The sequence below is a fragment of the Cryptomeria japonica genome, chromosome 4 (assembly GCF_030272615.1).
Source record: "Cryptomeria japonica chromosome 4, Sugi_1.0, whole genome shotgun sequence".
Taxonomy (NCBI): domain Eukaryota; kingdom Viridiplantae; phylum Streptophyta; class Pinopsida; order Cupressales; family Cupressaceae; genus Cryptomeria; species Cryptomeria japonica.
In genome coordinates this window covers 630694615-630720028 of record NC_081408.1, presented here as the reverse complement: position 1 = coordinate 630720028, position 25414 = coordinate 630694615, and the positions used below count along the sequence as shown (strand labels likewise).

Genomic DNA, 25414 nt, shown 5'->3' with positions numbered 1-25414 from the left:
TTGTCATTTCCTAAGTGGGTTATGGGGTAGTTGGGTTTCAAACACTCTTTTGGCCTTATGTGCCAGCTTTCTCAACTCCTTTCCTATCTTCATGTAAGGAGGTTATGCCACATGTTTTGGCATTTACCAAGAAGGTAAAACCTCCCACTTTTTATGGGGAATATGAGTTAATGCACCACTTGGATGTATAGGCTTATATTTTTCTATATAATAAGCACTATACTCTCACCTTCACTAGTTCAGTGATAGATCAGTGAGAGTCTTTTCCAAATTCTCTTCTTTATCTATATTTTTCTCTCATATCTAAATTAACTTTACTCAGCTATTTTTAGCCTCAATCATCTGTTGCTTAGGGAGTTGCATGTGATCTATGACCGACATCAAATCCTAGCTCGGTTCTTGGTTCTCATTGAATCTAACATGGTATTAGAGCCTTGTTGTCTAGTATAGCTCATTATTTTTTTTCTGATTTAAATTAAAGATTTGAGACTATTAGATAGCTAATATTTTCCTTAAAAAACATATATGCTCTTCTCCTTCATTCTTGTGTGACCTGGAGAATCAAAACAATTTAAAGGAAAATAGCTTGTAGTCAATTCTGGTTTATATGTATGTCTTCTTGTAAGATCTAGGTGATTACATTTTTTTTGTAATATTGGAAGCCTAATAAGCATTTCTAGTGTGTCTAGAAGGATTGAGAAAGTCAAAAGTGACTTTTACTTCACCAAAATTAGAGTAAAATCTTTTTACTGGAGTTGTTTTCATTTCAGCTTTAGTGTTCCAATTTTTATTCATTTTCAAGAAAGACGATTTTTGGATTTTCTTCCCAACAGCAAAAACAATTCAGGGTTTTTGATGGTATTCAAAGAAAATTAATATTTTTTGCATAAATCAAGCTTGATTAGGGCCTAAGCCATTTTTCTAGTAGGTAAATTCAACCTTTCTTAAAAGTTTCATAAATTTTGCCTCGGGTGTCAAATTTTTGCAAATAAATACTTGACAATAAGCTAGAAATGAGCACTCTCCAATATTGCAGGTAAAATTGAAAAATTCTTCCCTTTTTTATTAGATATTGCAGGTTGTATCCACTGCTTCTTTTCTATTTACTGATCATATCTTTCCCTCACAACTTTGTTTTTCAAAAACTAATAGTTGTTGGAAAGGTATTTAGATAAATTGAGCAGCTATAATGCTAACTTTTTTCAGATCTTGTCTCAAATTATTTGTATTGAAATTTATTTTTTTGCCATTGCATCCTTAAAATAATTGTAATCTTATAAAAATCCTTGTAAATGCACTAACTATAAAGTGCCAAGCTTGTAGGAGGGGTGGTGATTTCTGAGACTAGTGGAAAGAGGGCGTGTCTCTTCTATCTTCTTTCTTGCACTTTTCTTGATTCTTTGCAATCTTGTTTTTTGCTATCATGGATGCAGCTATAGTTCAACTTTTAACACTATATAATTACTTTGAATGGAAATATAAGATGATAATATATCTGAAAAGACATGGATGTCATCATGTTACTATGGGACTTGAAACTGAACCTCAAGATGTTGCATAAGAGATTAAATGGTTTAATAAATGTGATGAATCTTTTGGTACTCTATGTATGGTAGTCTCTCCTGACCTTCTTTTTCACATTGAATCTGCCACTACACCAAATGTAGTGTGGACCACTTTGGAAAACATATTTGGTAAGAAGGATGAGCTAAGAGGTCATTGATTGGAGAATGAACTCATAGGGTTGAATCCAACCAATTTTGATACTATACAAGACTTCTTCACTAAACTTAAGTTTGTAAGATTGTAGTTGGAATAATGTGGAACTAAGAAAGATGATAAGCAATTGATCTTCAGTATTCTTTCTGAGCTTGGTCCCAACTATTTAGTGTTTGTTTCTACATTCTATTCTATGTAATGTGCCCTTGGTGCCACATTCAAAATGCCTTCTATAGATAAATTTGCTGTAGAACTCACTATCGAGAAAGACAAATTGGTTAAAATGGGTATAATAAAACCCTCTAAGTCACATGCCTTAGCTATAAATCAAGGCACAAAAGAACTAGAAAGGGTCTAGTAAGCAAGATAAGAAACAAAAGAACCAAGGAGAGAAGAAGAAAGATCAGAAATTTGCTACTTCAAAAGAAGATAATAAAACCTCTTCATCAAAAGGTGATCAAACTAAGAAGGATAAGGTCAAGTGTTCTTATTTTAAGAGGCTTGGTCATGATGAACATAAGTGTTTAAAGAAACAAATTGACCACCTTTCAAATCTTCCTAAAAAGAATAATATCAAGGTGCCTGATTCAGTCAAATAGAGTTTATCAGAAGGATCTTCTAAGGACATAGATCAGTGTAAGGGGAAATGAAAGGGTAAGGCCCTAGTTGTTGTTGCTTCACAACCCAATTCTTGGATAATTGACTCGAGTGCTTCGCACCACATGGCTTTTAGAGAAGATGATTTCACCTTTTTATAGCCATGTTCTATGCCTTCCATACTAATGGGTGATGACACTCATGTTGAAGTGCATGGGAGAGGGTCTGCTGATATGGGTGAAGGAACATTTAAGGATGTCCTTTGCGTTGCATCTTTATCAACTAATCTCCTATCTTTTTATCAGATCACTCAAACTAGTTCTAGCAAGTGAGTTGAGTTCACACCAAATACAATGGTAATCACTGAAATGCATAATTGGTCTATTATTGTTGTGGGAAAAGAAGATCATCAATCCAGATTATATCAGTCTTCTCATTTTTGTTCTTGACTCTCCTTCGATGATTTTACTCACTCATGTAGATGAGGTGAGTTGTTTGTGGCATCAATGATTTGGCCACTTGAACTACCGTTACATGAAACAACTCAATCAACAGGACATGGTTTCAGGGTTGCCTTTTATTCATTTTTTTGATGGAGTTTTCTAGTGATGTATTCTTGGTAAGCATCTTGAGGAGAAGTATGATAAAGGCAAAGCATGGAGAGCTACACAACTATTGGAGTTGGTACATAGTGACTTGGTAGGACCATTCCCACAACCATCTTTCAGCAAGGCTAGATATGTCTAGACATTTATTGATGACTTTTCCAGATTTACATTGGCTTACTTTCTCAAATAAAAGTCTAAGGTATTTGTGGAGAAACAATCTAGGAAGTTCATCAAGATTTTGTGTATAGATAATAGGGGTTAATATCTTAATAATTAGTTTGAACAATTTTGTGCTTCAAAAGGTATCAACATTCAGCACACGGTTCCATATAGTCCTTAGCAAAATGGTATCATAGAATGCAAGAATAGGTCTTTGAAGGATATGGAAAATTATATGATTCACTCCAAGTCTTTGGTAATTGTAGCTTGGATTGGTCAGAAAGCTACAATTAAGCACTTCAGATTGTTTGGTTTTGTTGCATGGGCCCACATTACAACAGAGGCTATGGATCTGTAGAGTAAGCCTTTCATATTTACTGGGTATCTAGATGATGTCAAAGGTTATAGACTTCTCCATCCCTCTACACATGAGTTGTTCATTGAGAGAAGTGTTCATTTTGAGGAGAGTTCTTCTATTTCTTCTCATACCACTTCTCCATCCACTATCACATTGGAGACATTGTATCATGATGACAGTTCTTCTTAGGATATTAATCCTCCTAATCTTGATGAGGAGTCTTCTTCCTACACTTTAGATGGTGACAATGATGATGACGATTCACATTCTTCTCATTATCATCATTTAAAGGTTGATGGTTCTCCCCCAGACTCTCCAACTTCAGTGCCTCTTTAGGATTGACAAATATTTGAGTCAGCAGGAGATAGGCTTGGTGATCCATCATATACTTAAAGAACTAGGTCAAAATTTTAACAGACTCCACATCTTTTCATTTCTTTTGCTTCTGATCCATAATCATTTCGAGAAGCTTCAGGTGTTCCCCAGTGGGATGTTGCAATGCAAGATGAGTTTAATTCCTTGGAAAGGAATCACACATGGGATTTGGTTCCTCTTCCTAAGGTAAGGAAACTTGTTCGATGCAAGTGGATCTATGAAACAAAATTTGCAGCAAATGGTTCAGTTGATAAGTATAAGGCTCACTTGGTAGAAAAAGGTAATTCCCAAGTTCTAGGGTTTGTTTACTCTGAAACTTTTTCTCCAATTGCTAAGATGAATTCCATCTAACTTGTCCTTGCTATATCTTATCTCATTATTGGGAAGTTCATTAGATGGATGTGAACAGTGTATTTTTTCATGGTGACCTTCAAGAGGAAATCTACATGGAGCAACCATGGGGATTTGTTCAGGATCCTTCACATGTGTGTCATTTTCAAAAGTCTCTCTATGGCCTCAAACAAGCTCCTCAAGCTTTGTATGCCAAGATGGACTCCTTCCTTCTGACAGTTGGTTTCACTCGATTTCATTCTGATCCTAACATATACATTTTGCAACAAGATGATACTCTCATATTTATAGTTCTCTATATTGATGACTTGTTGATCATAGGGAGTCACTCGTCCACCATCAAGGTAGTGAAAAATGCTATACATGATAGATTTCTAATGTTAGACTTGGGTCTTCTACATTACTTCTTGGGGATTGAGATCACTCAGTCATCTTGAGGTATCTTCCTTGGATAGCCAAAGTATGCACTTGATATGCTCTCTAGCTTTCACATGGCTGATTGTAAGCTCTTCACCATTTGTTGATGGAAACTTATACTAACAACTTGCTGGAAGTCTCATCTATTTGATTCATACAAGACCTAACATTTCATATGTAGTGGGAATGGTTTCTAGATTCATGCAGGAGCCACATGAGCTACATTGGAAAGTAGTGAAGCGGGTTCTCAACTATATTTAGGGTACTCACAATTATGGATTTTAGTATGCAGCAGGTATGGCTATTGACCTGGTGGGATATATGGATTCAAATTAGGCAGGTGATTCTCAGGATCGCAAGTCCACTTTAGGGTATTGCTTCTCACTTGGTTCTGGTCTAGTTTGTTGGTCGAGGAAGAAGCAGTCTACAATTTCTCTTTAATCAATAGAGGTTGGGTATCAAGGGGTAGTTAATGCCACCACCGAGGCTATTTGGCTTCAGAATATTCTCACTCAGTTTGGTATTCGAGTCAGGAAGCCTACTATCATATTTTATGATAATCAAAGTGTTATATAGATCTCAAGAAATCCAGCTCATCACCAAAGGATGAAACATATTGAGATACATATGTACTACATTCGAGAGTTGATTTGGGAAGGCATCATTGATCTTAAGTATTTTTCTATATCAGAGCAGACTACAGACATCTTCACCAAACCCTTCACCAAAATCAAGTTCCTTTATTTGTGACCTTTAATTGGGATGTGACAAGTGTCTACTTCAGGAAGGGCTTCTTAGTCCTTTATTCATTCTCTCTATTTGAGGGGGGGCTATTCCTCTTATGGGTGGGCTTCTTCTTTTGGGTATGATATCTATGTACAAGGGTACCTAACATAGCCTTATTTGTTGGGACCCATCTTTTCACCCACCTAGGATATGCTTAAGGGGGTGTTAGTGTAGGTTTTTTATTTTCCTTATGTTAGGGGGTATTTACTTTTCCTACACAAATATTATTTAGGCTTCCTTAGGTTAATAGGAGTGGTTTATATGAGGACACATGGCGAAATACCTCAGCTACATGTGTAACTCTCCAGCTCACATGGGTAGTTGAGCTACACACCCTTATTTAGCTTGTTGCACCACCTCTCATAACCACTATTTTGTCATTTCCTAAGTGGGTTATGGGGTAGTTGGGTTTCTCACCCTCTTTTGGCCTTATGTGCCAACTTTATCAACTCCTTTCTTGTCTTCATGTAAGGAGGTTATGCACATGTTTTGGCATTTACCAAGAAGGTAAAAACTCCCACTTTTTATGGGGAATAGGAGTTAATGCACCCCCTGGATGTGTGTGCTTATATTTTTTTATATAATAAACACTATACTCTCACCTTCACTAGTTTAGTGATAGATCGATGACAGTATTCTCCAAATTCTCTTCTTTGTCTCTATTTTTCTCTTATATCAGAATTATCTTCATTCAGCTATTTTGATCTTTGATCATCTATTGCTTGGGGAGTTGCATGTGATCTATGACTAATATCAGATCATGGCTCAGTTCTCACTTCTTGTAGAATCTAACAACCATCAATGCCAAAAGGGGAGATTGTTGGATATTGGTGCTACTAGGATATGTTGTTGTTATCGATGTCAACATATTTCTATGTTTTAGTGTTGTAGAGAGCTGTTTGGTGATCCGGTGATTGCATTGAGTTGACATGGTTGGTTTATCTATTTGGGATGCTAGAATACTTCATTCCTTATTGGTTTTAGTGATCCATAAGTTTACTTGATCAAATTATTTGATTTGGTTTATACTTTAATCTTTTTCTTCAGTGGTTGGTAGAATTTGAGATTTGAACCATTGTGCTTTGGTATGATCATATCCTTGGTTACAGATTTGGGAGAATGTTTTAGATGTTCACATGCATCTACATTTTAGATGGTTTGTGATTTGGTGCTTTGCAAGTCATCTTTATAGTCTGAATTGTTGTTGTTTGTTGTTCTTGAGAGTTAATGTGTTGATTGATGAAGATTTGATTAAGTGGTGTTGGTGCAGCTATTAAGGAAGGTTCTAATGTGCTTTGTTGGTGTTTCTTGATCATTTCCTTTTTTTTGAGGTCTTGATTGATCCTTATGTGTGGTATTGGTGATTTTGCTGATCTAGTGATATTCTCTATGTTATGCAGTATTTCTGGTGGTGTAGGTTGTTGTGGTTGTTCTTGGAAAGATTTCCAGTAGTGATACATATTTGGAGATTTGGTTTAGGTCTATTCTATGTCATCTATGACCTTATACTAGTCTGGTGGTTTATTTATGTATCGTGTGATGTAACTTTGTAATTGAGTTTTGATTGTTTAGCTGACCTTGTAGTCAAGGTTGATGAATTGTATAAATAGGTTTTATATTCATGTAATTTGAGTGTCGTTGTAGTTTCTACATTATTAGAGAGTGGTGTGTGTGTGCATAGGTGAATTTATCCTTTGGTATAGAGTATTGAGTAGAGATTATTGCAAGGCAGACAAATGAGCTTAACCAAAACTGTCATCAAGCATTAGCAGATGTTATTTTTGTAGTTCAAGTAATTTGGATTGTAGTCCAATCATTATTGTAAGGTAGTGAACCTTCCCTAAGGGTTGGAAACTTTTGGGTCATTATATCTTGAGCAGTGAGCTTTAAGTAGTGTTCCTGAATGCATGTACATTCCCCATTGTGATATTTACACATACTACTATAGAATATCATCTTATTGTGGGTAGGTTCTCACTGTGTATTTTCCCTTAACCAGGTTTTCCATGTCAAAATATTGGTGTTATGTGTTTTTTTTTAATTGTCTTTATCTTTATTCCAAGTGCAATTAATTGAAATCTAAGATTGTGCCTAATTGGTTGAATGCGGTGAAAATTGATTGACCCCCCCTCTTAGTTTTCCTTCATTGTTGCAACCAATAGTACATGCCTTTTATCTATATACTTTAGCAGGACTATAAGAATAAGTTCATACAACCACTAAAGTGGGGACTAAATGTACTATCATAAATGGTATAGTTATTAAATTTCACACTAGGTTTTGACAAAGTTTGGTAGATGTGCCTGATTTACATGCCTAATTGTGCTTAGTTTGAGGATTGTTTCTAGGCGCACTTACAAATGTATGAGCTTTTATGTAGCTCATTTAATTAGGATTAGTATACTAGTCACCTTTGACCAAACAAATTGAACTCAAATTGTGAAGAATGGATCTCAAATAAGAAAATAGAAAGAATTTTCCTATTTTAGTTGGCCTTCCTCAAAAATTAATTTTGAAAAGGTGTAAGTTTTATATAAATGAAAATCCTATTCTCATTTCAAATTTCTATATACTCTAGAAAGTTCAAATAATATTTTTATCATTCAATCAAGAAACTCAAATCTAGATGTGCAATCAAGGAGCAAAACATTCAAGCATACAACATTGTTACAACAATCATGATCAACTACATTATATTTTCTTTGACCAAATAATGCACTAACATGTTGCAAGACTTCATTATCTCAATATATCATTCTATGAAATTCCATACCAAGGATTTCAAAATTGAACTAAAATTTGTTAATTCATTTCTGTTATGGTGTATCTTTTATACTTTTTAAGAAATGCACTCTTTTCATCATAATAGTTGTTGTGGAGGTGAGAGCAACAACACAGGGTTTGAATTTTCCAAGCTCATAGATAACAAAACCCTTGTTCTTTATTTTTCTATGTGTGTAGGTTAAAATTCAATAGTGAAAAAAAATAGGAGTCCAAAGCAAGTTGTTATAGGTTGTAATATATTTTCAACATACAACAAATTCCAAACTACTTCATTGGGCACCTTTGTCTTTTTTTCTAGGTTGAACATTAGGAAGACAATATTTTAGAGCCTCTTGATTATATTTTAGGTCACCTCCATCAATTTCAAATACCATTATAGACTAGGGCTCACACATCACTTATGTCAAGACCACTCTACTCCATTTTTCAAATTCTAGTTCTATTTTGTATCCCTTTAATATTTGGCCTACTACATCTATTACTTTTTCTATAATATATACTACTATAAAATCTATCATTTTTCTATCATTAATCCTAGATATCATACACACAATTCAAAATATCAATTCTCTTGAAAACAAAGGAATAAAATTTCAACATTATTCTCTCTTATCAAGATTTTTTCTAAATGTTTCAATGCTCCAATTCTACATAATAGAAATTTGAGATCTTAGTATGCATTCATAGGCCTAGGTTCTCATTTCCCAATATATCATTTAGTTATAATAATATGAGATATTAGTGGATTATAGAAATAACTACTTAAATTAACTAACTAATTTTTATTTAGTAAATAAAATGAAGAATTTTGAGTTGATAGTGAATTTTGAGTATCTAAAATATTAAACATCTCACATGAATTTAATATTCAATACGATTAAAAAAGTGATATAATAAAATAAATGATAAACCTTATGAAAAAATATACAACACTAATGAGAAATGAAACCCTAAAAATATTTGGTAAAGGGTGATGCAATTAGAAAGGATAGATATAAGACCCTAATATAGTGAAGGTAAAATCCTAAGAAGAACCCCAATATGATGTAAGATTTGATGGAATCACCACAAATATAAAGTTAAAATATTATAACCTTCTTCTAAATTTAGTCTAATTTAATTAAATATGCATATATAGTAGTGTAAATAAAATTGATCAATTTAAATTTAGAAATAATAAAGATAAGAGAAAGAAATAAAATAATAATCCAATAAGTTTGTTGATCAAAGTAATGTTACCAGGAATGAATAGAAACTTGAGTCCAAAATCACAAAATAGGAGAGGAGACACATGAGATTTGGAAAGGGGAAAAAGAAAAGAAAAAAACCCTTATCAATTATGAATAGAAGGGAATAGCCTTACAATATGAGAGAGAGAGATAGAGAGAGAAGGGGGGGGGGTTATTATAATATCATGTGAGGAATGAGAGGAGAAGCATCTCTTAAATACAGATGAGGAGAGGAGATACTTTGTAACTCCCAACTATATGAATGTCACCATTCAAAATATGTGTGCAATGTGTCAAAATCCTCATAAGGAGGAGACAATTAATATTCCTTAATAAAAAAATTAAAAGAGATGGTTCATCCTCACATGTGTAAGATGACACCAAAGGACAAAGAACATGTAGGGATTCCAAAAGAATATCCTAACATAATGCAAATTATAAAAATAAATAATTATTATTTACGAGGTGCAAATTAATATTATAACACTCCCCCTTAATCTTACTTGCGGAGTTTACATCAAACCCTTCAATGGGTTGTAAAACCATAATTTTTACAATGAATTTGGAATTTTTCTTTACAATGGGGCTTGTTGAGAATATTGGCAAACTGATCTTATCCTTTCCAATATACAAGAAAATATTTCTTGTCTTCAATTTTCTTTCTAATGAATTGATGATGAAGAGAAATATGCTTGGTCCTTGCATGGAATATAGGATTATTTACCAAGGCAATGCCACTTTTATTGTCATAATACAAAGGTTTAGATCTTATTGAGGTAGACCCAAGTCTTCAAAAAATCTTCTTAACCATAAAGCTTCTTTAGAGGCATTAGTACAACCTTTATATTCATTTTCCATGGAACCAAGAGAAGTAGACTATTGTTTCTTACTTTTATAAGAAATGGCACTGACTCAATAAAGAAGCAGTATCCACAAGTATATTTTCAATAATTGAGATCTCTCCCTAGATCTAAATTAGTATACCCTTTTAAAATAAAATGACAATTTACATCATAAAATAAACCAACATTAATAGTACATTTGACATATCTCAAACTTTATTTTTCAACTTTGAAATGAGTTTGTTGAGGTTTAGACATAAATCTAGAGATTAAACCAACACTATAAGAAATATCAGGCCTAGTAAGAGTTATATAATTTAAACCTCCAACTAGTTGCCTATATAAAGTAGCATTAACAACAGGAATTTTCATATCAATCATTAGTTTAGTGCGTAATTCACAAGGAGTGGACAATTTATTAGTATTATTTATCTTAAATGTATCTAAAAGATCTTGAGCATATTTTCTTTTAGATAGAAATACCATTAGGTGTTTTCCAGATTTACATACCGAGAAAACAATGCAATAGACCCAAATTTGTCATATGCAATTCTTGATTTAATTGAAACTTAACTTCATACATCAAATTATTATAAATTGAAGTGAATTAAATCTTCAACATATAAAATAATTATCACAATATCGTCTTCACTATGCTTAATATATAAATTAAAATCATTTTTGCTTCTAATAAAACTTTGAGAAATAAATAATGCATTGATTTTAAAATACCATTCTCTATGAAATTGTTTCGAACCATAGATATATTTCTTTAACTTACAAACTAGGTGTTCATTACCTTCCTTCAAAAAACTAGGAGGTTGAGACATAAATTTATTCATGCGAATTACCATTTACAAAAGCAATTTTAACATCCATTTGATGATTAAGTCAGTGCATATGAGAAAATAAAGTAAGAACTACTTTAGTAGTTAGCATTTTAGCTATAGGAGAAAAGGTTTCAATATAATCGAGGCCTTCTACTTCAGAAAAACCTATAGAAAGTAATCTATATTTAAAATTGCTAACTTAATTAGTTGAATTGAACCTACTTTTATATAACAATTTATAGGAAACAATATTCTTACGTTGAGGTAAAGGAATCAAATCCCAAGATTGATTAGCTATCAAAGCATCATATTTCTCTTGCATAGCCTTTTTCCAATGAGGTTTATTTTTTAGCTTGATCAAAGGATTTAGGACCATTTATATTTACCATAGTAGACAGATTGGAGCATAATTGAAATAATTGTATTTTTTAGTCCAAGCCTAACCATTCTAGCTAAATAATCATCACTTTATTGAATCAAAGTTTTCAACCACTTAGGGTTCCATTTAGATGTAATGGAATTATCACCTGGAGAAGAATCATGAGGAGTAGAATTATCATTATCACTATCATTATCACTATTACTCTGACTAAGAGATGCCTTAGGAGGGTTTAGAGAAGGAGGATCGCCCTCCACAATCAAAACTTTACTTTGAGAAAATTCACAATCATGCACTTTAGAACAATCATGAGCACCATTTTCAACAATGCAAACATATCTAACAACTTTAACTTTGTTAGTGATATGATTATAAATTCTATAAGATTTATAATATTCATCATAACCAATAAATATATGAGAATAAGATTTACAATCTAATTTTTTGCCTTTTTTATTTTGGTTTATGAACATAAACAATGGATCCAAATATCCTCTTCAATAGTTATACCCCTTAATTATTTGGAAGGAGTCCTATTAATAAGATAAGTAACACAAGCCATAGAATCAACCCAAAATTTATGATGCGTAATCTTAACAGGCAACAAACATCTAGCCATTTCAATAATGATTCTATGATTTCAATCTACTACACCATTTTGTTGAGGTGTGTACAGAATAGTAAGATTAGGTTTAATACAAAAATATTTTAAATAACCATTGAAATAAATATTTATATATTCCATACCATCATTAGTTCTAATAATTTAAATATTCAATCCATATTTCCATTCAACAAGCTTATGAAATTTAAAATAAAACATCAACAACTTGATCCTTACTATGGAGAAAATAAATCCAAGTTCTTCTTGAAAAGTCATCAACAAACGTAAATGTATACCTCAATCGTTGGATGGAGGCATTCTCCATGGGTCCCAAATGCTCACTATGAATCGGGTGTAACTTATGATTTTCCCTCCATTCTTGACTTTTTGGAAAGAGCTCCCTATGCATCTTACCACTCATGCATCTTGTGCATACAATTTTAGAAGGAGGAATACTAAGAAATCCTTCTACCATGTTATATTTTTCCATCAAGGAAATATTGTTAGCATTGATATGACAAAGTCTATCATGCCAAAAATTGAAATCAAATGGTGGTAAGTAAGGAATATTTTGAATGGGAAAGCTCATAAAACTTAAACAAGTTACCATTGTCCAACTTAACATTAGAAATAACTTTGTTATGTTTTGGATCAATCACATAACACATATCCTTATAGAATCCAATCTTCTAATCTTGACAAAGGTTAAAAATTAAAATTAAATTAGTTTTCAATTAGGGAACATAGAGAACATCATGAAATTTACCATTAGCTACATTCACATCTCCAATTTCTTCTACTTTAGAACTATAATTATTATAAAAATTTGTATAAAAGTATCAAGTTGCATAGAAGTATCAAGTTGAGAGGCACCTGAATCAATAACCCATTCAAGAGGTTGAGAAACATTATAAGTACAAGTAAAATCATGACAATATTGATTCCCATTATTATTGAAAAAAATATTATTAGGTTTATTTTGTTGGTTAATTTGTGTCATTGCCTTTTTACAATTTTGCTTCTTAGAACAATTATTAGACCAATGACCATCTTTACCACAATAAGTATAATGAGGCCTCTTAGAAGAAGTATTCTTTTTATTATCATTGGTATTATTATGATAATATTTAGAATGAGAATTAGATTTACTATTAGAATAATGATGATTATTATTAGATTTAAAATCATGATTATGATTTTTAGACATAAAAGCATGCTCAATACTTTTAAGAGTACAAAAATAAATCAATTTTTGCTTCCTTTTGACATAAAAAACATGAAAAATATCATAAGTAAGGTGACTAGTTAAAGAAGGAATAGTTGATTGAGGATGAATATTAGTAATATTAAACTACTGAAATTGTCTAGGAAGACACTTTTTATGAATAATATAAATTAAACGTATATTCTCAAGTTTAATTCCTAAATCCTGTAATTGAATATTAATAGAATCAAACTTTAATAAAAAGTCATCCATACTTTTAAAATCAGTATACTTGAGGTCTTTGAGTTGATCCTAAATTTGGATCTTTATTGATTCATTTGAATTATCGTAAGTAGATTTTAGAATTTCCAACGCTTCATAGGATTTTGTATAATTACCAATGAACATATAAAGCTCGAGAATGATTGAAATGCCAATGAAACCAAGGGCCTCCTTACTTTAAGACTTTCATATGTCTTGGTTGGCTTTAGGTGCAGTTGAAGTCGGATGTGAATTTGAATTATAAATGGAAGGCAATAGCCTAGGAATGTGTGTGTGTGAGAGAGAGAGAGAAGAAGAATCTCTTAAACAAATATGAGGAGAGGAGTTACTTTGTAAATCCCAATTTTATGAATGTCAGCATTCATAATATGTCAGTGCAATGTGTCAAAATCCTCTTAATGAAGAGATAACAAATATTTCTTAATAAAGAAATTCAAAGAAATGATATATCCTCACACACGTGTGAGATAACACAAAAGGACAAAGAATTTGTAGGTATTTCAAAGGAATCTCCTAACATAATACAAATAAATAAGTAACCTTTACCAAGTAAAGATTAATATTCTAACAAAGACACACCAAATTGTTAATATTTATTTATAAAATAAAATGTGAGGATTAAGTCATATAGGTTTAAGAATTATGATGAGCAGTAGACTTCATTCCAAACTGAAAAAACTATCTCTATAAAATGCCTTTAAATTATGATAGGCTCTAAATGGTGTGATTGGTTAATTTTTCAACTCCAAGTCAATTCTACATAGTGTAGATTTGTGTCAATTTCCACAAACCTAAGCTAGATAACTAAGGAATTCTTCATTTTAATTCATTAAGTTTTTGACTTTGTGTTGATTATGAGGGATTAGTAGTATTTAAAAATTCATTGATGAAATCATTAGATCATAGAAGTCATATTTTCTTGGGCCAACCCCTTTGATTAAGCTACCTATACAATCATATTAGCAATGATTGAAGATAACACTCTTTAGTCATTGAAATGATCTAGATTGATTTGATATAGATTCAAGTTCCTCGACTACTCAAAAGTAAAGATTTTATAGATGAGAATGAATGCACACTAAATTCCTTTGGATGTCATTATGTAGAAATGAATTATTTCAAAGGTGTGCTAAGTCAACTCATGATGAGCATGAAATAGGTAGCAATCAACAATTTTTTAATTTGAATATTTTAATTTTAAGAGTCAATTTCATGAGGAGTGAAATTGATCTCTTGTCATGGGATTAGCCAATGACAATAAAATACTTATGTCAATGTGAAAAATGATTGTCTAAATGTGGAAGCCTAATTAATATTAAGTGTGAGAATATATGAATAAAGATAAGATATAATCAAATATATGAAAGCATACTAAATAAATAAATAAATAACTAGAAAAAAAAAAAAACTTCAAAACGTAATGTATAATTTTTAAATAAATAATTATAATAAACCAGCTCATTAAAAAAAACTAAAAAAAATTTAAAAAATAACATAAATATATAATTTTACCATTATAAATATATGGATGTGAAAATATGAGAATATATGAATAAAGATAAGATAAAGTCAAATATAGGAAAGCATGTGTAAATAAATGAGCAAAATACTAAAAAACAAATTTAAGTTCTTAAAATAATATATCATTAATTAATAAATAATAATTATATCAAACCACCTCATTAAAATAAACCAAAAAAAGGTGCACATAAGTATATAATTCACTCTTTTTAATAAATTAAAAGAATCTTCTTTTAAAAAGTGAAAAAATTTAAAATCAATCCAAATTATTATGGAATAGTAGGGGAGAGGGACTAGTGGTCGTGAGGGATGACTTCATCAACATGTAGCTGTCACATGGAATATTGTTAGACTTTTTTTTTTTTTTTAGCAATGTAAAAGTGACACTTAACTATCTATATGTAAGGTTTGAAAACGTGACTCATCGTGCAACTCATCAAAATAACACATGTAGTGCGAAGTGTCCAAAAAATGAATTTTAAAAAGTTCAACCAAAACTTAATATAAAAATCCCTAGTAGTTGAATTAAAAAATATCATTTGTAATAAGTACAATATTGTATTTTAATGTAAAATATAGCTTATATGCAACTTAAATGGACCAAATACCTATTAGTAATTATAAGTATGTGTTATCTCTAACTTTTATATCCAACACCAAAGGACCAATACTTGAAAACAAAAAAATATTTGTTGTTATGAAAACAACATTATTATATAAAATACAACTTCTATTGAACACAAATGGACTGATTGTTGAACACTAAAACCTTTCAAAAATCCCCCTTATTTCATATAAAAAAACATGGTATCTATTGTGTTCACCTTTTATAGTTGTGATAAGAAAAAATATTAACATGAAATACTCCAATGCATACACATTGCTACCCCAATAATTGTACACATAAGAATAATATTTTTCACTATGATAGTAGTACTTGCTGAAGTGGACATCTTATTTTATAAATGATGCACACTTATAGGATAGATATGATATTTTATTTGAAACAAAAAATGATTTATTTCACTTGTTAATGAATGTATTTATATCTTTTTTATATAACATTTATATGTTCTCTTGTAATAGTACTTGTGGAAGTGGGCGTCTTATTGTATAAATGAGTCACTTATAGGACAGATCATATTTTATTTGAAACAAAAAAAGATTTATTTCACTTGTTAATGAATGTATTTATACCTTTTTCATATAACAGTTAAAGGTTCTCTTGTATTCAAGTATTGGTCTATTTTGATGAACATTTGATAATTTTTTTATTTTCTTGTAAATTATTTATTTACAGTATATAGTAAAAATATGTACAAAACTAGATATCATAAACAACAAATTGGTATAACTAACTATTAGACTCTGTACAACTACTGACCCCTCTCTATTACACCACTTTGGAGTGTTATTCTTTTAGTTCATGATGTGTTCCAAACGTATAGAAATCTCCTTTACGACAATTAGCAGGGACCGGCCAGTTGGTTGTTTTTTTTATTTGTAGAGAAGTTTCGGGGCGTAGTTTAACATGTTTGGATATCCACGCAAACAACAAAAAGATCAATACAAAAACGACAAGTGTGGTAAATTAAAATCAACAGCATATGTAAGTGTGGTCAATTAAAATCAACAAGCCGGTTTTACGCTGCATTTCCAATTATAAGTGAATGATGGACACTATAATTATGGTTTTAAGCGACTTTGTGGCAGTTGACCACTATATTACAATTTATAATTTATAATTTATTCCAGGGCACTGTAGGACAACTGTGTCTGAATACACCGATATTTGTGATACATTATTCATCTTGAAGTTTCCAACATGTCCCTTTCAGTTGTCTATTTATTAATTTCCTGGTCATTGCGCTGGATAATAAATATACCTAGAATGGAAGAAAAACTTGGTGATTAAGTTACTTATCAATAAACTATTTAGGGTAGAGATCTGTAGCAGGTACTCGTTGAAGTATTTTCTTGAGGCGGCCCCACAAACCCGTCCTTCCCATTCTCGACAAATTCCGATCAACTTCTCCGCAACTACGAATTTCAATTTCTTTAAGAAATTCACAATAAAGAACAGTATATGGAGCATTTGGATTCTTATATGCTTCGGAAACAAAGAGAAGATCATTGGAACTTACTCAAGTTCAAGAGTAATCATGAGAAGTGGAACATGTGGCAATTTTTTTTGTTTTCTAGCTATTGTTCCAAGAAAGGAAACTACCTCGACTGAACTAAGTTTTTCTTTGTTAGAAATTATGTTATTTCATTTGTACTCCACGTGAATGTCATATAAAATAATAATAATAATAACAGTTATAATCTTTCTTGATGAACACTCTTTTGACCCGGTCAACTCCTAAAGCTCTTTCAATGGATAACACTGATAGTAAATGTCACGAGGGATGGTAATAATAGTTAGGATGTTTTCAATTGGTCTTTTTTTTGTTTTTCATCGTAAACTACCAAGAAAATACTTAACTGCAGCATATATACAAACCACTACAAAATGAAATTCTAATTGAAATTCTAATTTATTGGATATGATTATTTTTTATTTATTGTGTGTTTTTAATTCTATATGTTTTAATTTGATTATACTAGATAATGCATTTTTAATCTAAAAAGTCCAATTAGAAAAGAATATGACTACTAAATATTTTTATGTTTTTGTTTTACAAATAATAATAAAAAAAGACTGTAATATTTTATCTCCCTAATTCTTATCATATCACCCGATGGGGGCAGGATATCTTTGATCTCCACCGAATCCATATCCAATCTATTAAAATTTTATAAAACAAAAACATAATTCTATACATTGAACCGCTAATTTAACAATATAATATTGGAGACATACAAAATAATTTAGCTATGAAATATACAACTACATAATTTAGTTTATATGTAAGTTTCTTTTATAATATTAATTATGTTCATAATTATGAGGCACAAGATATTTAATACTATGCGCTCACTATTATCTCATTAGGCTAACCTTAAGTTGGTTTAATCATACATAGCCATTAACAAATTCAATCTCTTAATCATTCAATAATAGGTTGGAGTTATTTTTTTTAAGTTCAATGTTTTATGTTGCCCTGGTTAGTTTCTAAAAGCATTATATCAATAGTGTCAGAATCAAAAGAAAATCAAGCTAGAAAAAAATCAAATACACAAGCTACTAGGGAAACATTTTTTTTTTAAAAATCGAGAAAGGAATAGAGGAATACAAAAATTTGCAATTGAAACTATTTTTTTTTAATTAAAAGAGTTGTCTATTAAAATCGAGAAAGGAATAGGGAAATACGAAAACTGTAATTGATCAGGAAATTGAGATTAAGTGGAGACTTTGTAAACCACAGGCATAGAATGTGAGAATAATATACGAATATATATCTAACATGGAAAGAAACATAGAAACCATTTCACTTGATAGAGAATGTGATACCTATGTGAAATGCATGAATTTCTAAAATAAACCATTTAAAGGATATATAAAAAAATATTATTAAGTTGTACAAAATATCATTCCAATAAAGACGATGAGATAATTAAATTTCATTTCAGATAAGAAGCATACGATGGGTTATGTTTAAAACAGGTTATTAACACATTTGTGGGTGAGAAATCTCTTGCTTAATCTTAATGGATGAATCAACAAAAGCTTAACAGTTCCCCCCGCCTTGGATCTCGACACTCTTCCTAGGTCAGCCCCTATCATCAACCCCATTAGTAATTGGGAGACCAAACTTGTGGTCAACCTCTCTCCCGCCCACATTGATCCTCTCGCTTTCAACTTCCTCAAGCGAGGTCTTAACTTTGCCTTGACTCCTCGCAACATTCCGCACATCGACTTCCTCATCGAGATCAAAAATGCGGTTCGTACCCTCCCTCTTGATGTTGCTGAAGAGATTAGACAAGATTGTGCTGTAGCGCTCCGTTATGCCAAACCTCCTAAATTCAACATCCCTAAAGCTGAGCTGTTGGCCTTCAATAATCTAATGCACAATAATGACCTTATCATCTCAAGAGCTGACAAAGGCAATGCCACGGTCATTATGAGCAAACCAGATTACTTGGCCAAAATGGAAATCCTCCTCTCAGATTCCAGTAGTTACAAAATTTTGTCTCGTAACCCGTGCCCGAAGATTCTGAAGGCAGTTAGATCTGCTATTTCTAACTCCTCTTTGGATGATTCTACCAAACTTCATCTTCTTCCGTCTAAGGAAGTGACCCCTCGTATATATGGGGTCCCAAAAATTCACAAAGCCAACATTCCTTTGAGACCCATTGTCGATACCATTGGGTCTCCGACTTACAAGTTAGCCGCTTTTCTTGCCAAATTAATCTCTCCGCTTGTTGGTAACTCCAACTCCTTCATCAAAGATTCCAACCAATTTGTCCAGTTTATCAAGGACACTAAGTTGGACCCTCAAGACACTCTTGTGAGCTTCGATGTGGTGTCCCTCTTCACCAAGGTCCCTATTCTAGACGCCATAGAGATTGTCAAGCTTAAGGTCAATGAGGAAATCGCCTCTTTAGTGGAACTTTGCTTAAGGTCAACCTTCTTCGCCTTCCAAGGTGTTATCTATGAACAGGTTGACGGAGTAGCCATGGGCTCCCCTCTCTCGCCGGTCATTGCCAACATATTCATGGAACATTTTGAAGAGGTGGCCTTACATTCTTTCCCCCTCAAGCCAAAATGGTGGAAACGATATATGGATGACACCAATGTATGTTGGCCCCACGGCTTGGACAGGTTAGAGGAATTTCATACTCACCTCAACAACATTTCTCCGTCCATTGCCTTCACCAAAGAACTTGAATCCAACAACCTTTTATCCTTTCTCGATGTCTTAATTTGTAAAAAACCTGACGGATCCCTTGGTCGTCAGGTGTTTCGCAAAACTACCCACACTGACTTATATCTTCATTCGTCTTCTCATCACCACCATAGCCAGAAAGTTGGGATCCTCAAAACCTTGGCTTTAAGAGCTCATCGGATTTGTGATAAGGATAACTTAGACCAAGAGCTCTCCCATCTTCGTCAAGTCTTCCTTTGGAATGGCTACTCGAACAAGCAGATCACTCGGGCCTTCCTCCAAGCCAAATCTCATTTCCTTTCCATCTCGAATCCCGTGCCCTCTCCATCGCAGGCCCCGTATGTCTCTCTCCCTTATGTTGAAGGCATTTCTCACAAAATCTCAAAAATCCTTGGGAAAAAAGGTCTCCGTTGTGCCTTCAAACCTGTTTCCACCATCAAGAGGCATGCCCCTCCGCTTAAGGACACTAGGGATGCCTTTTCAGAGTCAGGTGTATACAAGATTGTATGCTCCTGTGGAACTCCATACATTGGAGAAACAGGTCGTTCGTTCATGACTCGAATAAAAGAGCATAGTGCCGACATTAAGCATGAACGTGCCCTCAAATCAGCCTTAGCTGAGCATTCATCAACTACCAAGCATCATATCTGTTTGGAGGACACTCAGGTATTGTGTAGGGAGAACAACTTTTTCAAGAGGAAAGTTAAAGAGGCCATTGCTATCATTCAGCACCCATCCAATCTTAATCGAGACGATGGGTTAAACCTTAGCATCTCGTGGCACCCTCTTCTTCTTGCCCTCCAGCGTCATCCCCGCCCCCCTCCCTGACTTCTCCTCCTCTTTCTTCCTCATTTATGCATCGCCCTCTCCCCCTGTGGTCTATTTTCCTATTTGTTTATTTAGTTTATATTTGATTTTAGACCTCCTCTTGTGTTTATTTTTATATGCTCATTTTTTTGAATTGTAATTTTCTCTTTTCTTATTTGTTTCTAGTTTTTGTCTTTTGGTCTATGCCTTTGTGTTTATTCCGTTATGTATTTATAATCATTTTTTTATTCTTTTAGTTTTTTATTTTTATCCCATTTTCTCTTCTTCTTTTTTGTTCTTTAGTGGTTTTGATTATGGTGCTGAGCTTTCCTTTTTTCTTTTTTGTGGGTGGTTTATTCCTTGGAGTGTTTTAGGTCTCTCATCCTTCAGGTGGTCTTTTCCTTTTCTCTTTCCTCTCTCCTTGTTTCCCGTGCCTTCCCCCACCCCTCTCCTCTTTATATTTTGCCTCAAATCTGCAACTCAACATCTTTCATGTCTTGGGAATTCTTATCATCCTGATGATGAATCACGGAGTGTGATTCGAAACGTTGATGGAAAAATATACACACAATCGAATCCAGAAAAAAATACACTAGAAATGCAAAATGGATTGTGGAAATCTCATAGCTTTAATAATATTAACACTGATTTCTGGCAATGCTGAACCATATGCACGACAATTGCTAGCTGGTAGAGTTATTGGATGACAAGATATAAACGCATGGAATGCAACAAACACGTGGGAAGGAGTAGCAATATCCATCTGCAGGACTAGTGCCTTTGCCAACCACTCACTGTGGGCCTTTTTGGAAAGCCCCAAAGTAATATGTTATATTTTATAAACCTTTTTCGAAAGCACCAAACTAGAAATGAAACCTACTTGGACAAAATTTCCCCATAGTTGGAAAACAACTATAGTTTAATGGCGTGAGACAATTCCAATGGGAGGTGCCCCCACAGGGGATAGCCTATCGACTAATAATAGTTATAATCTTTCTTGATGACACTCCTTTGACCCGTTCAACTCCTACAACTCTTTCATTAAGTAATATATCATTTTGTTTTTCTCTCGTGCTTACTGTTTAACGTTGACATCACAGTAGTCACTCACTTAGGTTTCAACGTTCGCCACTCTATGATTGCTAGCCATTTATTAACATGCAACAAACTGTCACCTTTGAAACAAAATTTCACTCTCAATAACTCAGTAACTTAACATACGATTTCTAGAGAAAACTTAATGTTTATTTAAAAAATCTAGAAAGTATCATAGCAGAGATAGAGATAGAAGGATAAGTGGGAGCAACCAAAAAAGCATTTAATAAGGGTTTGGCATTAGATTCGTTTAAACTTGTCAATATTGGTGGCACTTAATAAAGTGAAGACCATCTACAAATGATCTGTTTTGTTATATTTTGTAATTTCTTTAATTCTCGTATCCATATTCATTAAATAAACAAGTTGGTTTATAATTTGTATTATGTAATTAAAGAGTTAATTTTTTTATATAAAATAAAACTATTGATTTAGATTGCTTTCAATTTATCAAATATTATGATGGTTTATTAGGATTTAACTATACAATTTTTGAACTCAAAATCTTTGTTCCATATTTTATAAGTAGTGATTAACATGAACCCATCTTTCTTGAACATGAGTGCTCAACTATTCAACTTCATATTTATTGCAAGTAGGTGATTCTCATAGGGACAAAGCATTAAGGCTTCCTAGAGCTTCACCTATCCTAGTACTACTTTTACTTTAGTGTGCTTAATCATTAAATTTTTCTAAGATCATGCCCACTTAGACTACTACCCAATTTACAAAATCTCCAACAACTATTGTGCCTTAAGAACAATTCATTATACAACCCCTTTATCCTATCTATTGACAAGTATGAAGTATTCTTGTTAGAATGGAAAATTATGATGGTTTATCAAGATTCAATTACATATTTTTGAGTCAAACTCATTGATTTGTTAAATTTCATGAAAAGTGATTGACATGAGCTCATCCCTTATGAGAATAAATAGTTCACGTAATCATTGGATCTATATAATGTACATAGGGGGAAACATCAATAATTTATGGTGTGTTACCCATCCCAATACTACTCCAAATCAAGTTCACTTAAAACCATTCATTATACAACCCCTTTATCCTATCTATTGACAAGTATGAAGTATTCTTGTTAGAATGGCAAATTATGATGGTTTATCAAGATCCAATTACATATTTTTGAGTCAAACTCATTGATTTGTTAAATTTCATGAAAAGTGATTGACATGAGCTCATCCCTTATGAGAATAAATAGTTCACTTAATCATTAGATCTATATAATACTCATAGGGGGAAACATCAATAATTTATGGTATGTTACCCATCCCAATACTACTCCAAATCAAGTTCACTTAAACATGGAATTTCTTCACTAATCAAACTCAATTAACATATGTTAGACAATTCAAATAACTGAAAGACAACTGAGAGGGGGGCGGGGTGAATCAGTTGTCACAGATTACTGAAACATTAAGCAATTAAAAAGTCAATACTGGAACCCAAAATATTAATATCAAAATGTTTAAACCAAATACTAGAATATCTGTTAAACCAATTAATCATAAACAATAATTAAAGAATAAATACCATCCATATGACACCAATATTTGTACATGGAAAACCCGGTAAAGGGAAAAACCATGGTGAGATGTCATAACCCTCCCTTATCACTTTTGGATTTAAAATACAATTCTATGATATTTTTGGATAAGCTATTTAAATGATTGAATGAATATTATAGAAGAATAAAATAATAATACACACACACACACACATGGAAAATATACATTATTTTTATTTATCTATTTTCTACTTCCAGTTATGGCACATGTTGTAGGAAGAATTAGAAGCTTCCAGAGGATTCTCCACCACCTTGCATGTAACTCCCCCACTAAGTTTAATCAATTTGCATGAAGTCCAAAATTGGGAAAGAATCTCCTTTTTAATTAAATTTTTTAGATAGTGGAATGGAGGGGAAATTTCTTATAAAATTATATGCAAGTTTCAAAGAAGGGAGTTGATTATGTTTTGAAGAAAATTTCCCAAGTTTTAGAAGTAGATCTTCTTTGGTAGTCTCTTTTTTTGTTGCAAGAATTTTTAAGTTGTTGTTGAAGGATTTCCCTCAAGTTGCAAGGAAGGATCAAAAGGATAACCAGTGGATTCAACATCAAGCTCAATAAACCAGGTTCTCTCCTTGTTATTTCACATTTACTTATGAGGAATTCATATTATCAATAGTTATAGATCTTCCTTTATATAAAGAAATTCTTTTATTAGATTTTAAATCTTTCATTTGGGGATAAATAATAATGATAATTCTTTCATAGTTATTTATTTATTTTATTACCCTTAAGAAAATATGCACAAGATCTTACTTTTTGTTTCTTTTTCTTTTTCCAAAGTTTTTAGCAAAAAGAAAATCATATTCTTTTATTTGTTTAAAATCTCTCTCTTTCTGAGATTAAAATTCTTCCTGTGTGATTTGAATCTTTATTTCTTCCCTTTAATCCATCTCTTTGGTTTTTCGAATGGAATTTTGAATCTCATTCTTAAATCTCTCTGTGATTATTTTAAATCTCTCTGTGATAATTTTCTCTATGATTGTTTCCTCTATGATTATTTTAAATCTCTCTATGATTATTCTAAATCTTTCTGTGATTATTAATTAGATAAATCTCCTTGTGAGTTGAACAAAAACCTCTTTGTGAATATTGGTTGAATAAAATCCTCCTGTGAATACTGGAAATGAATACTGGAAATAAACAATTCCCCTGTGAAATCTGGAAATAAACTTCCTCCCTGTGAGTGCTAGAATAAGCTCTCTCTCTCTCTCTCTCTCTCTCTCTCTCTCTCTCTCTCTCTCTCTCTCTCTCTCTCTCTCTCTCTCTCTCTCTCTCTCTCTCTCTCTCTCTCTCTCTCTAAATGTTACCCTCCTGTTTATGTAAAATCAATCTAAAACAATTATTTGATCATCTATTTTATCTGTGTTCTTATAAATAAATTCTCTTTTGTTTTTATATATCATTAAGTAAGGGAATATGAAATCATATATATATATAGTTTATTTCAAAAGTTAATATATATTAATGTTGCATTATAATTGTATTAAATTTATTTCAAAGTTAAAATATATTAATGTTGCATTATAATTATTTTAAATTTATTTCAAATGTTAAAATAATTTAATGTTGCATATAGCACGGTCTTCGAATGTTGACGAAGGCATACAGGGTCAGCGGTTATTATAACCACCGAAGGGGGCAGTGGTACCCCCCACTACTCCTACGGTCACTGTCACGGCAGTGGCCGCAGGGGAGTGGAGGGGACTGCGCAGGCCCGCAGGGGTGATGGGACCCATGGTCCCCACCTCACACCCCCCCCCCTCTATTTATTATTAAACCCAAGCAATTCACCTTTTTGTTTTATATTTGAGTTTTTTTTGATATAAATGTATAAAATGCAAATTAATATATAAATTGCTATTTAAAAATTGTTAGTTATTTAGATATTGATGAATAAATTGCAAATTAGACACTGTTAATTTTATTTTCTTTTTTTTTTCCTTAGTATAAACTTCAAATTATTAAATTTAACTTATAAAATTTTATAAATATTGGGGATTATTGAGTAGTAAATTCAAGATTTATTTAACTATAGTAAGTTTATACTTGTAA

The 25414-nt window shown here is 32.2% G+C and overlaps 1 protein-coding gene across 1 annotated transcript in view; it reads left to right on the top strand.

Moving 5' to 3' along the window:
• Positions 1-20043, top strand: part of LOC131875277 (uncharacterized) — a 30511-nt gene extending 10468 nt beyond the window's left edge. The window contains exons 2-3 of the mRNA XM_059219359.1: positions 18716-19810; positions 19947-20043. Coding sequence (XP_059075342.1) covers positions 18716-19810; positions 19947-20043 — 1192 coding nt within the window. The remainder of the gene's footprint in view (positions 1-18715; positions 19811-19946) is intronic.
• The last annotated feature ends 5371 nt before the right edge of the window (positions 20044-25414 follow it).